Here is an 18,664-nt window from a genome sequence, read left to right as displayed (position 1 = left end):
TGATGGCCCGGCACCAACCGACCGGGCCACCCGCAGCTAGCGGCAGGGGAGAGGCTCTTCGGCGGGCTGCGCCTGCCTTTGGGGGGCGGCGGAAGGCAGCTCGGGCCCGCGGCTGCCTGCACCGCCCGGCAGCGAGGCCCCGGCCATCAGCCCCCGACATCCCCGGGGAAAGCCCGGGGCCAGGCCGAGGCGAGCCGGGCCCGGCCGCAGCGCCGCCTATGGCGCGGCGAGCGCCGCTACAAGAGGGGCGGGCGGCGGCTGAGCGGCCCGGACCGGTGAGCGGGGCTGCCGGGACCTGCTGCCATGGCGGAGGGGCGGAGCGCGGCGCGGAGGGTGCTGGAGCTGAAGCAGCGGCTGGGCAGCGCGCAGGCGCCCGCGGAGGTACTGGCCCTGCGGCCGCGGCGGGTGTCGAACCCGGGGTCCTCGGGAGGCTGCCGCGGTCTCTCGACGTGCGCTGTGTGTGCCCGCGTGTGCGTGTGCGTGTGTAACGCGGCGGCGCTGCCAGCGGCCCTGGGTGTGAGCCCGCCGGCCCGCGCCGCGCTGAGGAGATGGGGACCGCGGCGCCGCCTCACGCTGCCCGTCCCGCGGCGCCGGCCCTGCCGAGCGGGGAGGCCGAGCGGAGCGCAGCCGGCGGGGCCGCCGCGGGGAACTGCGGCCCTGCGTCTCCATTTTGTGTCCCTCCCTTGTGACCGGGGAGGGGAAGGGCTGCTGGCGGAGGGCCGGGCAGCGGTCGGGTCACGCGTGATGGTTTCTCCGGGTGGGTACGGGCTGGAGCTTTCTGCGGGTGGGCGAGAGGTGCCGAGGGGCAGGCGGGGAGGTGGGCGCGGGCTCCCGGGCCGGGGGGGCAGGCGAGGGAACCCGCGGCTCTCTGAAGGGGACCGAAGCAAGGCGGTGCGTGATGGCTTGGCCTCGGTGTTCTGCAGATGGCATTGGGCTGGGGAAGGTGCGTGCTTCCAACCCTCACCGCTCTGTGATCCAGAAGGGTGGGGGTTTTATTATTTTCTCGAGGGTTGAATTCGGTTTGAAGCCACGGAACGCGTTTGCTGTGGTAGATTTCAAAGACGTTGAAGCTTCGTCCAAGTTTGTGCGAGTGTTTGGAGGCAGAGGGCAGCAGTGGAATTTAATCTGCGCTGTATTTAGTAGTTAATGGACTTGAAGAGCTTAGTCACTGATGATACCTACTCTGTGCTTTCAAAGCGTGTGTGCATGTGTATAAAATGCTGACTTTCTTAGCCCGTAGTGGTCCATCTTCCTAGATATAGCCAGTGCTGTCGGCTGTACCTGTCTAAAATGCAAGTATTTCGGCAGGTGCTTCTTCAGAGGCTTTAATTTGCAGTTCAGCGAACCTGAAATTTCTTCCTGTGCTACAGAAGTCATCAGAAATTCCAGTCTTTGAATTTTCGGGGTGAGTGTCCATACGTGATTCTCACCAAGAGATTGAAAGGGAAAAGGAAGAAACAATTCTAGAGGTAATTAATTGTTAAGCGATCCCGAAACAAAAAGTTTCAAAACACATTCAACGCCGGTGAAAAATGAGAACAGCCCTGGCAGATTTGGCTCTGTTAAGGGAGGAGATGCACAGTTGTGTGGCGTGACTGGAAGCAGGTGCTGCACAAAATGGGACTACTGGTGGTGCTGCAGCGCTGCTGCTGTCCCCGGCAGAGCTGTGTCTGGTGAAACAGACATGTTTACGGATAGCAGGGGCTGAGGAGCGGTAGGAGAAGTGAGAAACTGGTAGCCGTAAGTTGGCAGTCATACAATGCACTGCTATTAAAAGGTAAATCTTGTAGTAGGAAATACGCCCTTATCATGTTTAAAGGCAAAGAGGAAAGTTTTAGGTATGTGTGGAAAGAATAATAAATCAATATTACAATGTGTATGTAGGTAAGTGGTGTTGTCAAATATTTCCATTCCATATTTGAGAATAATATTTGTCTTGGCACTTTATAATAATTGCTAAATACTTTTTGATCTGATAGTAAGCAGGGAAGATGCAGAACACTGATTATTCATGTCAAAACCTTCTTAATGTGCGAGGTTTGATCGCTACCCCAATGAGTTTTCAGAGAATTGAGCAAAGAATGAACAGTACTAACAATTTAGGTACTGAATGATGCTCAAGGCACTAGGGAAGTTCAGCAGGACAGGGGAAAAAGTGCGGTGCTGTTGTTTACACGGGTAAATGAAATGGTCTTCATTGACACTGATCATGAAGGAATGTGGTGAGCAGCTGCATGATGTTGCATGTGAGATGTAACTGATGTAGCGCTAAAAGGAAGGTGCCATGATCCATGCCACTCGATGAGCCTTTATGTAGAAGTGTACTGCCAAATTTATCTCAAATTATATTCAGCTTACTCTTAACTGTCATAAATATATGCAGGTCTCTCTAGGCATTGACTTGCTACTGTAATCAGCATCATGCAGAAGCGATGTTATGGACCTGATGTGATACATAAAAAGGTTGTGAGTTGCACTCACTGAAAAGAACTGCCAGACCTCATCACAAAACAATATTGATTTGTCACTTTGGTTGTGGGTTTGTGGTGGGGTTTTTTTGGGTGGTGAGTGATTATGCATTTGTTCTTGACATGATGTTACTCAGATCTTTTTTTAATTTAGAAGACCGCAAGCATTGTAGGGAAATGCTGCAAATACTGAAGTAATTTATGTCAAATGAAGAGAGACTCTGCTAGAAACCAACTCTGGTCATGTGCTAGGCTGCATTCATTTGAGCAACACGCATTTTAACATGGCTCAGTGGAAAGTCACATCTAGGAGCTATGAATATAGGTCATGCAGGATAGGAGCCTGTATTTTGGAAAGCATTGACTCAGAAAATGATTTGGGGCTCTGATGCATTACCAGTTGAGCATGAAATTGCAGTACAGTGCAGTGGCTTATGGAATAAATACTATCTTTGGGTAGCTTAGCAGGGTTATGTTATTATTGCTATATAGTATTAGAGGAACAACTACAGGAATATTATGTCCTGTTCTGGGAACTGTTTTTAAAAACAATGCTGCCAAGCTGGAAGGATAATAAGATGGCCAGAGAATGACTGTGGCTCTGGCTAGTATAACTTACTGAAACTAAAGAACCAAGGTGAAGTGTGTGATTACTCTTTACGTTTCTGTGTCATGTAAGATGTTTGAAAGAAGACCCCTTTAATTATATTTATTTTTTTTTTTACTGAGGATGTAGGAATGACTTGGGAGTGTGTTGAGTTTTTTTTAATGTGTTGTCTTTGAAGTCTTGATGGTCTTTCAGATGAGGTGTCTAGCTCAGCTAGAAGTTACTGACTTGGTGAAATTTCATGGTCTATATTATGGAAGATATAGAAGAGAATGAGCTAAATAATCATACAGATCCCTTTGAGAGCGATGCAGCTAGTGAGTGAGAAGGAGAGAGAGCAGGAAAGAGTTACTGTGGTGAAATGTTGAGTCAGTCCCTTGGCCACAGATGGCCCGGGGACCTGTTAATGGGTCCCATCCTTCCTGAAGGTCCCAGCTCAGCTAGAAAAAATGAGGAGACTGTATGACACTTGCAGAAGGGAGCAATGCTGGTGCAGTGGGAAGGGACTCGGTGCACTGGGGATCTGTTGTTATTGTCACTTTGCTGTCAGTTTTGACTGGAAAGTTCTATTTGCTTGCATGCTTCTTACCTGTTGCTCGTTACCATTGCCACCTGCTTTCCAAATGCCTGCCTACTTTTCCTCCTCCCCTTCCTCTTAGCTTGCTCTTGCTCCTGTTGTCACCTTTGCCTTTGTCTCACACCACTGTGTGTGGCAGCTCGCAGTTTGTGCATGAGGCTCTGCTTCTGTTGTCTGTTTACGTCATATGAAGATCTGTGTCCTGGGCTTGCTTGGAATGTCATGTATTGAAAAAATAACAGTCTTGAAGGCTTTGGATTGTTCTTTAGAAATTAGTATTTGGGAATTATGTAGAATAGCTCAGGAATTACAGCGGTAACTTTTATGTTCTTCATAATTTTTCTGTGAGGTTTACCATCTCTTTTAAAGTCAATAGAGTTTTTCCATGAGGGCGTAGCTGATAGTGGTATGCAGGGTAATATAGTCTGAAAGCCAGTGGGGGATTAGATATACACAAAATGCATATGGAAGGACTTGGGGGTGGGGGGTGGGGTGATTACTGGGTACAGTCCAGTGGGAAAAGAAGAGGCAGATGGGCTGCAAATGCTGTGGTAAAAGATATGGTTAGAGCAAGGCACCTCAACAATCAATCTTCATTATGTTTTTGAAGACTTGCTCAGAACAGACTTCAGATAAATTACTTTCTGTCTTTGCCTTATTTTATGTGATAATTGTAACGGTGCACCATATAAATAGCATGACACCAAAGTTCACGTTTCTAACAAGCTTTAGTTTCAGTGACAGGCTTTGCTGTGTCTGACATTTCACAGCATACTTTTCTGTGGCCTTCACCAAAGTCTGATACGTGTTGGAGCTTGGTATTTGTGCTTTAAAAAGCAAGCAGCTCCTCCTAGTCTTTGGTAGGGAAATCAGAACTCTAGCCAACAGAGTAAGTACAAGGTTTCTCTGCTGTACTGATGCTTGCCACCAATGAAATTTGCTTGTTTCCCGGTTGTGTCTGTAAGTTTGGTTCTAAATGCCAAGGGCCTGGAGATGGGTGATTCCTCCTGGCAGGCTGGGTGCTGCCCTGTACATTGCCCAGTTACAGTACCAGGCAAATGGAGCTCGCTCTCCTTTGTTAGTCCAGTACATGCATAGCTGCCGATCTCGCTGCAGCCTGAGCTGTTCCCTGCTTTTGGGAGATCAGGACGGCTTCTCCTAAAAGGCTGGTCAGAGTGCTTGATCAGTGCTTTCTGTTTTCTTTTTAATGAAACCCTCTTATTTTGTCTGAATTTGCCAAATGTGGTAATACATTTCAAGAAAGCAAAATGAAGAGTGTGGTCTTTGGTTTAGAAAACTTTGAAAGTTTTGTCTTTCATTAAAATGTGTTGACTGCTTTTGGACAAGCTTGTCATCTCAGTACTTTTGTAATTTAGCCTGTGGGTTTGAAATCATATGAATAGTAATTGCCTGCTTCCTGGATCTGTTCTTCCGAAATGAATTCGGCTTTATAAATTAACTGAGTCCAAAACCCATGAAGACGAAACACTCAAAACCCCCATTCTTTTTGTAGCTTGATGAAAGCATCTTTTAATATTCTTCCATGTATAGTTTTGTCTCTGGCCTGTGGGATTTATTCCCAGTAGTTTGCACTGCTTAAGCATCTAGTCATCCCATATAGCACAATATAACCTGTCAGCAATGGGCTACTGCCTTTTTTTATTGCAAAATAAATTCAGTGAATGGGGATATATATTTTTAATCAATTAAATAAATGAACTAACCTGACACTGATCGTGTAACTTCTAATCCTTGTGATTAACAGTGTGAGCAATTGCTCTTTTTTTTCTACTTAAGCATCTTTGCAGTGCGTTTCTTGCCTGATGGGATTATTTAGAAAAAGTCTTCAGCTCATGAAATTGGTAGCCTATATCTGTGAAGCGTCTGGGAAAAGTTAAATGTTAGGCTTGTATTGTTCTTGGAAGGAAGAATAGTTCTCTTGAGATGCAAAATTGTTTTTAACTTCACTGCATATATTCTCAACACAACTTGCTGGCTTGGAGTGTCTTAGTCTTAAATGGGCGATAAGCAGAACTTCACATGGCTTTCGTACTGGCTCTGAAGTTTTGGTCTGGAAGCTTTTTTGTAGGTACATTTTGTAGCTAGCTGACCTTGCTGAGAGAGACTTCATTTGTTACCTCTGGTCCTAGGTGTATGTCTTACTGTTACAGCCTTTCCTCTGTTTTTTTCCCAGGCTGTGAAGTGTTTGTCCTATACTTCTAGAAACACTGTTGCAGGGTGGATGATTTACAGGAAGAACAGAACCCACTGTACACAGTGAAATCTGGTGTCAAGCGTGGGATTCCACTACTAAAGCATTATAGGAGCAAACTTAGAACAACTGTAGAGAAAAATATCCCCCCCCCAGTGCAGTTTGTACACTGCTGCTTCGTTTGCTACTCACTTGTTTTAGTACCTATTCCACTTCCTGCAACACCGTTTCAGAAGCAATATTTAATATCATGAATGACAGTTCATCAGTTGCTTAAGTTAGCATAGCTGTTAGAAAGTTTCTGGGTAGTCTGTTCTGCATTCCTGCAGGTTCCTGCCTTGCATTTAGAAGTGGCAATGATCTGAAACACTTGACTAGTATTCCAGGCTTTGTGAAAGCCCTATGAAATGCTGTTACTTCAGTTGCACGTTAATTCTGTCATCTACATAATGTAGGTTCATTGAATTTTGTGAAAGATAAGGCAAATTGCTTGTGTTAGTCAACTGCGAGACTGTGGGATGCTGTATGCCCATCGCCAAAGAAATTGTATTGTATTGACAAAGAAATTTATACTCTGCTTATAAATGAGACTTGTATTATTAGAACACTTATAAGAAGATGAGCATTTTATATTTGAAAAATTCATTCGTGCTTTGATAGAAATGTTGAGTTTTGTAACAGGTGCACACTTAGTCGGTGTGAAACAGAACAGCTGTTGTTGCTTAAGCTCATTTTGTTAATGTACAAATTGCAGTTTTCAAAGCCTTATTTTTTGCAAACTGGGCTCCCACCTGCTCTGTTGTCCTTTCTTGGCCTGGGCTGATGAAGGAGTGGTGCTGCTGACTGGGAGACCTGCTGGGAGACTTCTGAGTTTCATATGGTGGTTCTGCGTAATGCAGCTTTTCTTAGTTGTATGGCAAATGAGGGTCACCGCTACACAAGGAGCGTGGGCATGTATATGTGGCCTGTGCTACTGTATTAATGATCTTTAATGTAATATCTGTAGTGGTAAATTCCTACCTACTGGATTTTCTGGTGTTACTGAAATTGGGGGGTTGGCAGAGCTGCACAGGTTCACAGCACACTTCAAGCACAGCCCTGATGTGCAGTAAAGGAGTGCTTACACTTTCCTGCAGTTACTAGATATTCCTCTTAGAGTATTTTTGGATTAAACGTGTGAATGAGGATGAGAAAAACAGAATAAAATTTAGGAATATTTGTTTAAAAAAAATCTAATGTTTCCTTCCAGATTATAAAAACACTTAAAGCACTACAGGATTTGGATATATCACTGGATATTCTAGTGGTAAGTGACCAATAATACATTAAACTCTTCCATAGTGAATTACTATGTAAATGTCAGGTGTCTTCAATCATAGAAGCAATGAACATGTTGCATTTTGTAATTTTGACTCTTAATCATGATTTGTTTAGAGCTATGTACAAGGAACCATGGCGCCTTTTCCAAAAGCCAGCTGGTAGCTGGGCATGCAACTTGGCAAATGCGATGTTACGCCAACAGTGATAGTACTGAGCAGGAATCTGAGCATATAGAGAACACTTTGCTACTCAGGGTTGGTTTCTTCTTATTGTAAAATTGCTTTCAAGTCAGTTTTGCTTCAGACAAAACAAATATGGGTGAACAATTCTTTAGGTCAGTTGTCTAAATCTTCTTTTATTAGCAGCCCAAGGTTAGTTTCTTGCATTTAAAGAGCAGGCATCCAAAGTAAGGATACTTGTGACTTGCATGCTTATCCAAGCTGCATCCTATCAAAATTTATACTAGAAATTCTCACTCTGGTCTATGAAGCCTCTAGTTAAGAGCAATGTGTCTGTGTTTTGAAAAGAAGAAAAATGTGGATTTTTGTGAGAGCTCTTTGAAGAGTAAGAGGAAAATATGGTAATTAAGATATTTGGCCTATTCAGGCAAAGGCATTTGCCTGCCTAAACACAGGTAGAATTCTACTGGAATACAGCAATATTTTTGTGTTTTTATTGGAAGACAAAATAATCTCATACTGCAGTTAATTGTTTAAAATGACAAACAGCTTCTGTAGACAACTTGCGTTCCCAGCAAACCTGCATGTTTTATAATGTGACAGACTTTGATGGAAGCCTTCAATTCAAATACAGGAAAGAGATCTCTTGCAGCTGAGGAGTCCACATATTTTTAACACATTTGAAGAACATAAATACATGCAAGAAATTTGGTATGATTATTTCCTAAAGCTATTTGCAATACACTGATCTACCAAATCAGTGTTGTTCAAATTATGTAGAAGCTGTATATCCTTAAAGTGAATTTAAGGAAGTCCTTTCTAAGGTGTGAGCTGATTATGTGGGCGTATCGTGTGTATAGCTCTTGCTCAGACTTCACAGGAGTATCATTTCAGTAGTGAAAGCATTAACAGGTTGCTGTGCACCTAGTGAATTCCAGGTTTTGTAAGCATCTTAAAAGTGAGAGTTTGTGAATCATATACTTCCTGATAATACAGGGTTTAAAAAAATTACCTGTGATTCTATAGACACTCAAAGTCTGCAAGATATCTGTGCTTAAACAAGATAAAACTCATTATAGCAAGACTTGAAGGCACAATGGTAATGTGAAAATAATTGTATGGGGGGAAAACAGAAAATGGCAGGTTTTAAATGTCAAGTTTTATTTTTTTTGTTTGTTTTTGTGGATGAGACTGAGTTTAGTCATATGAACTCTGCTCTTCTGACCCCTCTACCCCATGCTACTCCTGGTTGAGATGCATTTTTAAATTACAATATGTCCATCATATGTACTCTCTAACATGTTCAAATGTACCTGCATAAGCCTAAAGGGAATTTGAATTGATTAATCTAATTCACTGAAGCAGCATGCATTTTGTGGGCATAAGCATTCGAGCCAAGTGAAATTCCTGAAATACGTACATTTAATGGAGGAAAATGACTTCTTTTAGTTTTATGAATTAAGACTGCATTTTATTCCGCATATTTGATTATAAATATCTACCTTTCCTTCAGTTCTGTTTGCAGTATAAAGAGTGCATTTATTTCTTTAGCTGTCATTAAGACTGCTCTGACTACTGGGCTAATAGTGTTTGTAGCAGGTTTGGAAAAGGGTTTATTTGGGATGTTAGTCATGGCTTATTCTGCCCATCTTTCTTGCACTGTCTTCAACAGGAAACTGGCATAGGCAAAACAGTTAATAGTCTTAGGAAACATGCCGCTGCGGGGAATGTAGCTAAAGCCCTGGTAAAACAATGGAAAAAACTTATTCCACCAGAAAATAAAAGGTAGGTGTGAACTAACTTCTTTCTAAAGTTAATTATTCTGTAGTGTAACTTTACAAAATACAGCTTGGCAAGCTTAGGAAAGCGTTTGGAGTGACAGATATGCGTTAGGACAGATGCATAAATTGAGTTGAAGAAATGAGTTTTTCCTGCTATAATATCAGAAAACAAATCAGAGCGACTGGTATTGGTCAATTAGCCAGCCCACACTCAGACTTCAACTGCCTTTTTTTACTGGCACAAGTTCTTAGGTCCCGGCTGACACAAGCAGGACTAGGCCAATGATGGGCACTGCTCTGCACTTCTTCAGGGAAGTGGGAAGCTTGCGCTTTCTTCCCAGAGGCGGTGGTTAAATGAGGCAGCTCTCCAGTGATCTGGCTGTACAGAGGGCTTTCCTATAATGGTCTTGTGGGCTGAGAGGGGCTTCCAGTTGGGGCAGTCACACTGAAGAGATGCAATTTCTTCTCGGAATGAAACAACCACCAGTGCCATGGCCAGGCTGACTGTGCTTTAGATGTTTTGCGGACCTCTGATGATTTGGGGCAGTTGAGCTGAGAAAGCCAAAGGTTTGGATTGACTAAATAATGCATTTTATCTGAAGTCGCTCAAATGACAAGAAAGCAAAATAACAGAACCTGTGATAAGCACAGCGTAAAGGCTGACCTGTTGTAATCTGTATCACCTACAGAGCATATCATAAATTCTCTATCTCCTAGTTATTTGAAGTACCATGTCTGTGTTATAAGGCATGCAGGGAAGCTTGTGTAAAAAGTGGTGTCCAACATTTTATAAGCAAATAGTAGTTAGGCATGTTTTCCTACTGGTGGTTATGTCCTGACTCCCCACTTGTCTTGCTGTCGACTCTTGTTGCAGTGTTTAGCGGTGCTGGACCCAAGAGCTGCCTCTCTGGGGTTCTGTACTGATAATTGAAGAATAAGAGCACAGCAGCAGAGCATGGTTCTGAGTCTTTTAAAATTATGACATATGGTGTGAATTAATGCTTTTAGTTTTACTAATACAGGTTAAAAGATTGATTATTCAAGAATTTAGCATCAGATGTAGCATTGGATGTGATTTTTTTTTTTTTTTTTTTTAATGCTGCAGTGGTCACAGAGGAAGAAAAAGTACTGAAAAAGGTGAGACAAAATCTTCCGCTTCCAAGGAGATTAAGCCTCCAGAGAAGTCCAAAGCATCTGTACTGGCCTCCAGAAGTTCCAATAGCTCTCCTGTTTCTAAAAAGTTGAATAAGCAACATGCTTGCAGTGAAAAGACACACCAAAGTCAAGATTCTGAGGCTCAAAAAGAATGTAATAATAAAGAATGTAGCAGCAGTGGTTCGAAGCGTGCTTCCCAGAATACCAATCCTCAAGCTAAAAAAAGTGACTTCAGAGAGAGAACTTCCAGAGACAGCAAGAAAGTTCCAGAAAAGCAAGGTTCCTCTGTAGCCAGTAAAGAGCTATCACCCCTGAAGGAAAAGTGTAGTAAGGATGCTTCCAAACAGAGAAATCCTAAGCACATGAAGAAATCGAAACAAGAATTTGTCATAAAAAGCAAAGCTGTATTATCTAGTGATGAGGAATTTGAGCCCCCTACTATGTCTTTTGAATCTTATCTTAATTATGATCAGGTTACCAAAAAAAGAAAGAGGAAGGCTTGTTCTACAGGTGAACGGCCAAAGAAGTGCAGTGAACAGAAGAACAGCTTATCACCACAGAAGACTTCAAAATTTTCTCATGCAAAAGAGGGAGAGGAAGATGGAAAGAAACATGAGGGTGATCAATCAGAGGCTCCCAAGAAAAAGGTAAAGCACTGTATGGCTGATATAATAGCACATAAACTGCAGATGAAGAAGTGCTGTGGACTCTTTATTTTCAGTGGAAGTCAGCTGTGTTTATTTTAAGCAACAGATTGCATGGCTCTGACATATCAGCTGCATTGCAAATGCCAATAATTGCAATAATTGGGGCAAAAAATGATTGTTTATTACATACTGGCTGTTTACAATTGTCTTGTATTTTTAGGATGATTTCCAATGTGGCGATAGCCTTTGATCCATATCAGCTAATCTGCCTTTTACCTGCAAAGTATAAGTACTTACATTTGGAAAGATGCCCCCTAGTTCCATTCTTCACCAGCCTGCTTTATGACTGCAGCGGCTGTTTGCGTATAGCCCAGTTGTTTTGTCAGGTGCTAAGGTTATTTAACAGTGAATGTTAAGGTCTGCAGTGGAAGTAAACTTCCTTCTTGCATGCGTTGAAGTAAACCAAAATATTGCATACAAAAAAAGCTTATACGTGTTTGAAATGTGAACCATCCTAGTCCCTTGAAGTGGAAGAAGCTTAAGTAGCTCCTCTGAGCCAAGGTAAACGTGTATTAATTAGACCTTTTAAATGAAGCCCTTTTGTGCACCGGGAATTAGAGTTCTCTTCAGTCTTTTATCTTTACTGTGATGTGAAAGCTCCAGACTTCGTTTATTGAGGAAGATCTGCAATCTGAATGTGGTGTCTTCTGTCCCAAATGGAGACATACTAATGTAGAGGCTTGTGTATGATTCTCTAGCATAAACTGTTTGAGAAAAAATCTTGGATGTTTCAACAGTTGTGAAAAGCTGTTAAAGATACTGAAATGAAGTTCAGGGAGATGCAAGTTTTGGGCTATAAATGCCTGACTTACGATTGGAGGACGCCTAAGACCCAATTTAGATGTTGCATATAATGCTGAGCATTTGTAGGGACCTGTACTTACCAGACTTCTGCATATTTAAATCCCCTTTTAAGGGGTTAGCTGTGAAAATTGTAGGCTAAATGGCTTATCCACCACAATACAGAAGACTTGGTAGGGCCAGGTATAAAGCTGTTTCTTGTCTTTCAGTGGCATTTAGTTTGCCTTTAAACATTTAACTGTGGTTTTCTTGTCTTGCCGTTTAGTGTCATTCACTACATGCCTCTAACCTCAATAGGAATTTATCTGAAAGCCTGTTAGCCGAACACAACTACTCTGTTCTTTAATCTCTTTTTATGCACTGATTGCAGATATCCCACTAAGTTCCTTTTGTGATGTAGTCTTGGTAAGCAGAGTATGAAAGGGTATGCTGAAAAGTAATCCAGTGAGTAAATTTTAGTGCAGAAAAGCAGTAATTCTCGTTATATTAGTTAATATAACTTAAGAGGTATTTTTTGTAGTTTATTTTAAGCCTCAGTAATGCCAGATTTGTAATGTTGAAGCAATGTTTCCTTGACTGTGCACAGGCCAAGGTGGCATCCCTCCAAGATCTGCTTAATACTCCACTGCCTAAATTTCTCACGGGCATCTCAATCTCATCTCCCCCATATGCTGCAGACTTTAAAGGTAAGTAGTATGTAAGGCTGATAAATGTGAAATAGTGCGTTTGTTTTCTCTATGTAGAGCCATCTTTATCCCCTTTCCTAATAAACTATACTAGCTTATCTGTCCATGACATAGAAATGTCTTACCTTCACTTTCTCATCTGTAGAAATCTGTTGGCGCTGATGGGAGTTACAAAGGCTTCCCTCTTGACTTGCTGAATGAAGACATACTGTGGAAGGCTACCACAGGTGTAGAAAAGGCATAGATCAGGTGGTAGTTCTACAGACTCAATTTATATCTTTACTCCCGTCTATACCTTATAGCAGGCAAAGCCTTAGCAGAAACTATCTTGGGTAAAACAAATATAGGAAGCAGTAGGTCTAGCTTTGGCATAGCATCTTTGTAGGCAGGTGACACAAAGTGCCAGCGGCTCTCCTAGCAGCTCTTGGGAGGTTTCAGAGGCTTAATATCACTCTGGTCTTGAAACATCACTGCTGTTGCAGCTTCTGGCTTCACCAGGGTAACTCAGGACTATCAATAATGTGCTGTAGACTGGTATCAGAGTAGTTTAGATGTGAACACAGCTCATGAGACCTGAGCTAAATAATGTGAGGCTGGTTTGAGTTGGTGCAGCTCACTTGCAACATACGTGCTGTCTTGGTCTTAGATGATGATGAATGGACTTCTGTAACACATAATACTTGTCAGGGCCTCAGACTGTAATGCAGTAACTTTGTATGTCAAGAAAAATGAATATACATGTGTCCTACCAGCTGTGTTTCTCTCAAAGCTGAATGTTTAAAGTACTGTAAAATGTCAGGAGGTAAAGGAAACCCTGCCTGATGTTTTGTTTGCAGCTTCCGTAGCACCGGTTGTGGAAGCACCCCAGCAAGTCAGTGAGACGGTTCAATTCACGGGACGGAGACTGAACTCTAAAATGCAAGTTTACTCCGGCGCTAAAACAGTCTGTCTATCAAAGATGCTTACACTGTATGAACAGTGCATCCGTGTGCTGCAAAATAATATTGATTGTGAGTACTTTGAGGTATTTGTAGCAGGCCGTGCCTGAAAGTGTATCAGATTGCCTTTTTTTTTTTTTTTCTTCTCTCCATGCCACTAACTGGCCTACTAAAAAATATTGCCCCTCCCTACAAATGGTGCCTCAGAGCAGGTTGAAAGGCACTTAAAAAAATGAATTTATGGCCATGCTAAAATATGGTTTTGTTTTGAAAGCTTCCCTTTTTTAAAGTTCCAATTTTAGTTAAAATATAATGTCCTATAATTTATTAGCCAAAAAGCCTGTTGAATTTTTTTTTCCTCTCCAAGATGTTTGTTTACATAAATTGGAATGAGTGATCAAGAAATTGCTTATTCCCTTGTGTAGGCAGAGAGGGGAGTGATGAACGTCGGTAAAGATGGGGCAACAGCTATTCAAAGATGCTTTCTCTATTCTCAAAAACTGCCAGTCAATGTGGAACGACTGATTTTATAAATATTTTCACAGCCTGACTTTAAGACATGTGTTCTGTTAGCGCTTGCTAAAATTAACTGGCATTTTTGTTTTCAAACTGTTTGAGCGGTGTTACCCACTGAGTAAAATAAATGAGATACTGAAAGTACTGTCCTCTTTTGTAGCGCTACATGAAGTAGGAGGTGTGCCCTTTGAAATTCTTGAGCCTGTGCTAACACGTTGCACACCAGAGCAGTTGTTTCGAATAGAGGAGTGTAATCCGGTAAATTCTGCCTTGTTAAATTCAGGGAATCACGGAGGACATGAGGCGTCTGGTTCTGCCTTCCTTGCACCCTTTTTGATAAAAATTCTCCATGGGTTAACACTGGTTTTCTGTCTTTGCAAACTTATTTCTTTGAATTCAGCTGTCATTATCAAGCCTCTGTTTCTTTAGTGGCAGGATTTGAAGCATTTGGGAGAGTTATTGCTGATGACTAAGTGAAAGCCAGTGTGGGTAAAAAAGTATTTCTGTGTCTAAAAATAAGAAAAAGAAAAGACCACAGTATTTACCACTGAAATAGCTGGGAAAGTCATAACAGAACCAACTGTTTTTGAGTTGCAAACTGCTAAGGCTGCAAAGCGTGCTGATCGGGAAGTATCTGGGGTGAGATTTCATGTGTGTGGTAGACTTATCTACACTGTTAGGACTTCAGCTCCATGGTACATTTGGACATGGAGGTTCTGAGTGTGTAGCACTTTGTAGTGCGAGTTGGCCATTTCTCTGCATGCTTGTAGTTGAGAGCTGGTGTGGCCGGAGGCTGTGCTGGAAAAACAAGTCTAGCCTGTAAGCATGGCTCACTGACTCAACTTTAGAGCTCTGCTATTTGAAGCTATCTGATTTCTAGACTCAAGTCAGTATCTCTGCACGGTATTGCCATGTTCCATGTATGGGGTACCTGGGACAGCACATGTGGTGGATTTGTTCTGCACCTTTCTCTAGGGGATTTGGCTTTGTCTACAGGCTCAGCTAACAGGTACTCTTGAAAATTTTAAGTCTTTGATTGAAGATATCTTGTGTTCAAATTAGACGTTTACGGAAGAGTCTGACCACTTGTGGAAGAAACACTGCCAGAGAGATTTTAAAAATGAGAGCCTTCTGGAATATGAGTCTTGGCGTGAAATGTACTTGAGACTATTTAATCAGAGAGAGGAAAAACTGAAGACACTTACAAAAAATATTCTTTCAGCTCAATCTGAGAAACCAAAAGGTAAAATCTGTGGTTAGCTTTTCCACTTACAAGACCCAGTATCTTCTGCTATTCTTGACACTTAATGTGTAGGGTTCGGTGATTTGTTTGTGCTGAACACTAATGATGTACCTCTAGGAGAAGTCACCAAGAAAGAACACTGTTCCATTTAGTTTACAAGTTGCTCAAAAAAACCCACCATGTATTAATACAATATAGTGATGCATAATACTTGCAGCATATGGTAGACAAATCTTACCTTACTGGTTAGACTGAGGCTTCTAAGCAACAATCCAAAGAGTATGAATGTAATTACAAACACCAAAGTGTATATATATGAAGAAATACTGTATGCAGCCTGTATATGATTTGCTATGGTTTAGTTACTGCTTTGCTACCAGATTTTCTGAATTATTTTTTCCCCATTTAAACCTAGAAATTACCACACAACCATATTATCAACTGAGCTTTGAACATAAAGAGCACAAAAAGTCACATATCCTCTGTTCCTTGCTTCTGTATTAGGCAGGCAAGTAAAAATGGCTTACGTGACCAGTGCAGCAAAACCACCCAGGAACATTCGCCGACAGCAAGAAATCCATGGGACAGCAGGGCCTGTCACCCAACTTCATCCCATAGAGAAATGCAAGTAAGTGTTCTGTACTATGCTTTTAACTTGCATTTAGGTGTCTTTGTCAGTACAAATTTTCTTTGTGACATCTTTAGTTCAGAGTAACAGCCATGAGAACCAAAGCTGAGACGTGACTTTTGTCATACTGTCCCTGCCAGCCTAAGGAGCTCTCTTGTATCCAAGAGGATGGCTGCAGCAGGGAGATAAACCAGCTCTAGCACCAGCTTTTACCTCCTCTTCCCTTCTCAACTACGTGGAGACAGACTGCTGTTTTTTACTATTTGAATATGTGGTCTTGTCTGAAAGAAAAATCAGCAGCTTGATTCAGAAACACCCCGTGGGTTGATAAGTCCATGTGCCAGCAGTTGGACCGTAAAAACCATGGAGAGTATTCGTACTGCCTGAATGTGGGTATCTTAAGCTGCAGTCGCTCACTGTGCTGTGGCTGCTGGTGAGCATGGTGCCCTCCCTTGTCCCCATTGCCTGTGGTTGTTCCCGTGTTGGCATAACTGCTTTTCAACTAGCTCTCTCAAAATTATCCCTGTGGGGGAGCAGCAGGTGGAACATTTTTCATTAACCTGAATTAGGGAGCAGTTGTGCAGGTTGACAAATAAGTGAGTGGATAGTGACAGAGAGCTGGAAACAGGGAGGATAAAACTTAAGCTGTTGCAAATGCGATGCAAGGCTTACAGCATAGCTGAACATGTCAGGGGAGTAATTTTGAGTTGGTTGTTATGATGCTGCAGTGCCTGCAGCTGTGCTGAGTAATTGTTTGGTCTTAGGCACATGAGCTAGATTGCTGAACTGACCTGGGTTTATTGAGGTGAAAAAAACCCGTACAAAACCATGGGAAAATGTGTTTTCTGTGAATTTCAGGAGCTTGACTTAGTCAAGCAGCCTTGACTTACTGCTCAAGATGGTGGTGTATTGGGGCAGGAATGACAGCCTGGATGTAGCAACTCCTTACAATAGCTTTTACACCAGATATGATACTTTTATAGCTGCACCTTTAGTTGATGAGATTCTGAAGCTTCTTTCCACACTGTTCTTTTCAATGAAAATATAGCCCCCCGCCAAGGCTGTAGCGGAAGGCACTTGGAGTTAAGCTTTTGCTTTCAGTTGCCCTGTGGGAGGCTGTATCTGTGTTGTGACAAACCAGCCTTCCAGTTCAGGTGCTTCAAGGGTAAATGTCCTTTCTGCTCCAGTAATCTCTGGACCGGCAGCTGAGTGATGTACTCAAAGCCCTGCACGTGTTTGTGTTTTTTTTTTTTTCTCGGGCATGATAAATTAGGAAGAACTGCTGTTGTGTGAAAGAAGCTGTAAGAGGGTCGTTGCTTTGCTTTCTTGAGAAACAAGAGTTTGTTTAGGCACGATGAGTTTAACTTCATTGCTTTGACCATGTCCTGCGAAAACCTATCTGTTATGCAAGCTGTAGAATTTGTACAGCTGACATCCTCGCTTAAGAAGCTGGTCTAGCAGGAGCTAGAAGGGTCCTGTGGCAGACATGCAGATCCCTAGCAGGCTCCTGTTTGCAGTCCAGCATGCAGTGGTACATGACAACGGGCAGCAGACGTCAGCGACTGGCTCGGAGGCGTACGAGGCTGCACAGATTGATAACATCATGCTGACACTTCAATGCTGTGTCGGTTTAACTGTCTTTAGCAGTAGGCATCAGCTCTGTATCTGCATCTGCCTCAGTCCTTGTCCTGTTGATTGAGGATTCCAACCTAGTATTTAGGGTTACTTACTGTGCCCTTTTCTAGACATTCCTACTTTTAAAAAAAATATGCAAGCTTGTGTAAATTTGCTCTCATTTTCTCAGAGAGCTAGTTAGCAGCTCAGCTGTGTTCAAAGAGGAAAACAATCACTAAAAGCAAACTAGAGCACAGGGCATTGTGAATCATAATGGTATTGCTGAATGTTTTGATCTGTCACAAATTTTGATCATTTAATTTTAAAAACAGATAAGATGCATCAAATCTGGAAAATGTGTGCAAGAATGGAAACGGACTAGGTGACTACCTAAGATCCCTTTTAATCTGAATTATCCTATAATTTTTAAATGTATAAAGTCTTTGTTTGTGATCACTTTTGTTTTTTTCCAGAATGAGACAGACCAAATAGTAGCTTGATATCAAGCGCTAACTTTTTTCTCATTTCCTTCTTTTAAAAGAACAAGGATTCCAGAAAGCAGAGACATAAATAACACATCATCAAACCTGATCCCTGCTAGCCACAGTGGGAGCTGTAGCTCAAGCATAATGACTCAAGATGGAAAGAAGCCTATCAAAAGTAAATTAATTTCCTAAGATTATCGAGAGAAAATGGTATTAGCATAATATTAAGCATATATTAATAGACAAGCAGTTAAAATAGTTAAGTCATAGCTGTAATCCTAACTGGTCTTTTTTTGTTTTGTTACTGAAGAAATTGCACCAATCATGAGGAAAACTTTGAAAGCAATGAAGAATAGAGCCGGACGACGATAAAATGAGGCTGCATATTTGAAGCTTATGTGACTATTTGTATATCATGCTACAGCTAATGAGAGTAATGTTAATGTAAACATTCTTCAGTTTGCCTTCGTTGAAATAGTTATGAAATATTGCAGGAGCAAATGATTTGCAATAAAAATTGAAACATCTGAGTCCTTTCGTACTGCTGCTTTCTTATTCGTGAATGAGGAAAACTGAATTGAAATAAGGTCAGTACATATAATGACAAATCAGTTTATATGGACTTTTATAGATGCTGATTTTATCAGTTTATGTGCACATTTGCATAAGCTTTTCATGGAAGCATTTAAGGTCTGGGTATATTTTGCCAAGGTTAAAGTTGCCTCGTAGCAATGGCCACAAGGTGTA

General features: G+C 41.9%; 1 protein-coding gene across 1 annotated transcript; it reads left to right on the top strand.

The window, feature by feature from the left end:
- Nucleotides 1-209: 209 nt before the first annotated feature.
- On the top strand, nucleotides 210-18,415 carry LOC104336504 (elongin-A-like). The gene is given in 12 exon segments (XM_075414664.1): nucleotides 210-293; nucleotides 295-381; nucleotides 7,114-7,170; nucleotides 9,036-9,148; nucleotides 10,250-10,946; nucleotides 12,394-12,493; nucleotides 13,330-13,503; nucleotides 14,108-14,205; nucleotides 15,010-15,190; nucleotides 15,695-15,818; nucleotides 17,974-18,092; nucleotides 18,228-18,415. Coding segments are annotated over 12 exon segments (1,887 nt in total). The 5' UTR covers nucleotides 210-218; the 3' UTR covers nucleotides 18,290-18,415.
- The last annotated feature ends 249 nt before the right edge of the window (nucleotides 18,416-18,664 follow it).

The sequence above is a fragment of the Opisthocomus hoazin genome, chromosome 2, assembly GCF_030867145.1.
Source record: "Opisthocomus hoazin isolate bOpiHoa1 chromosome 2, bOpiHoa1.hap1, whole genome shotgun sequence".
Lineage (NCBI taxonomy): Eukaryota > Metazoa > Chordata > Aves > Opisthocomiformes > Opisthocomidae > Opisthocomus > Opisthocomus hoazin.
Note: the sequence above shows the minus strand (reverse complement) of the source record. Positions and strands in the feature narration are given on the sequence as shown.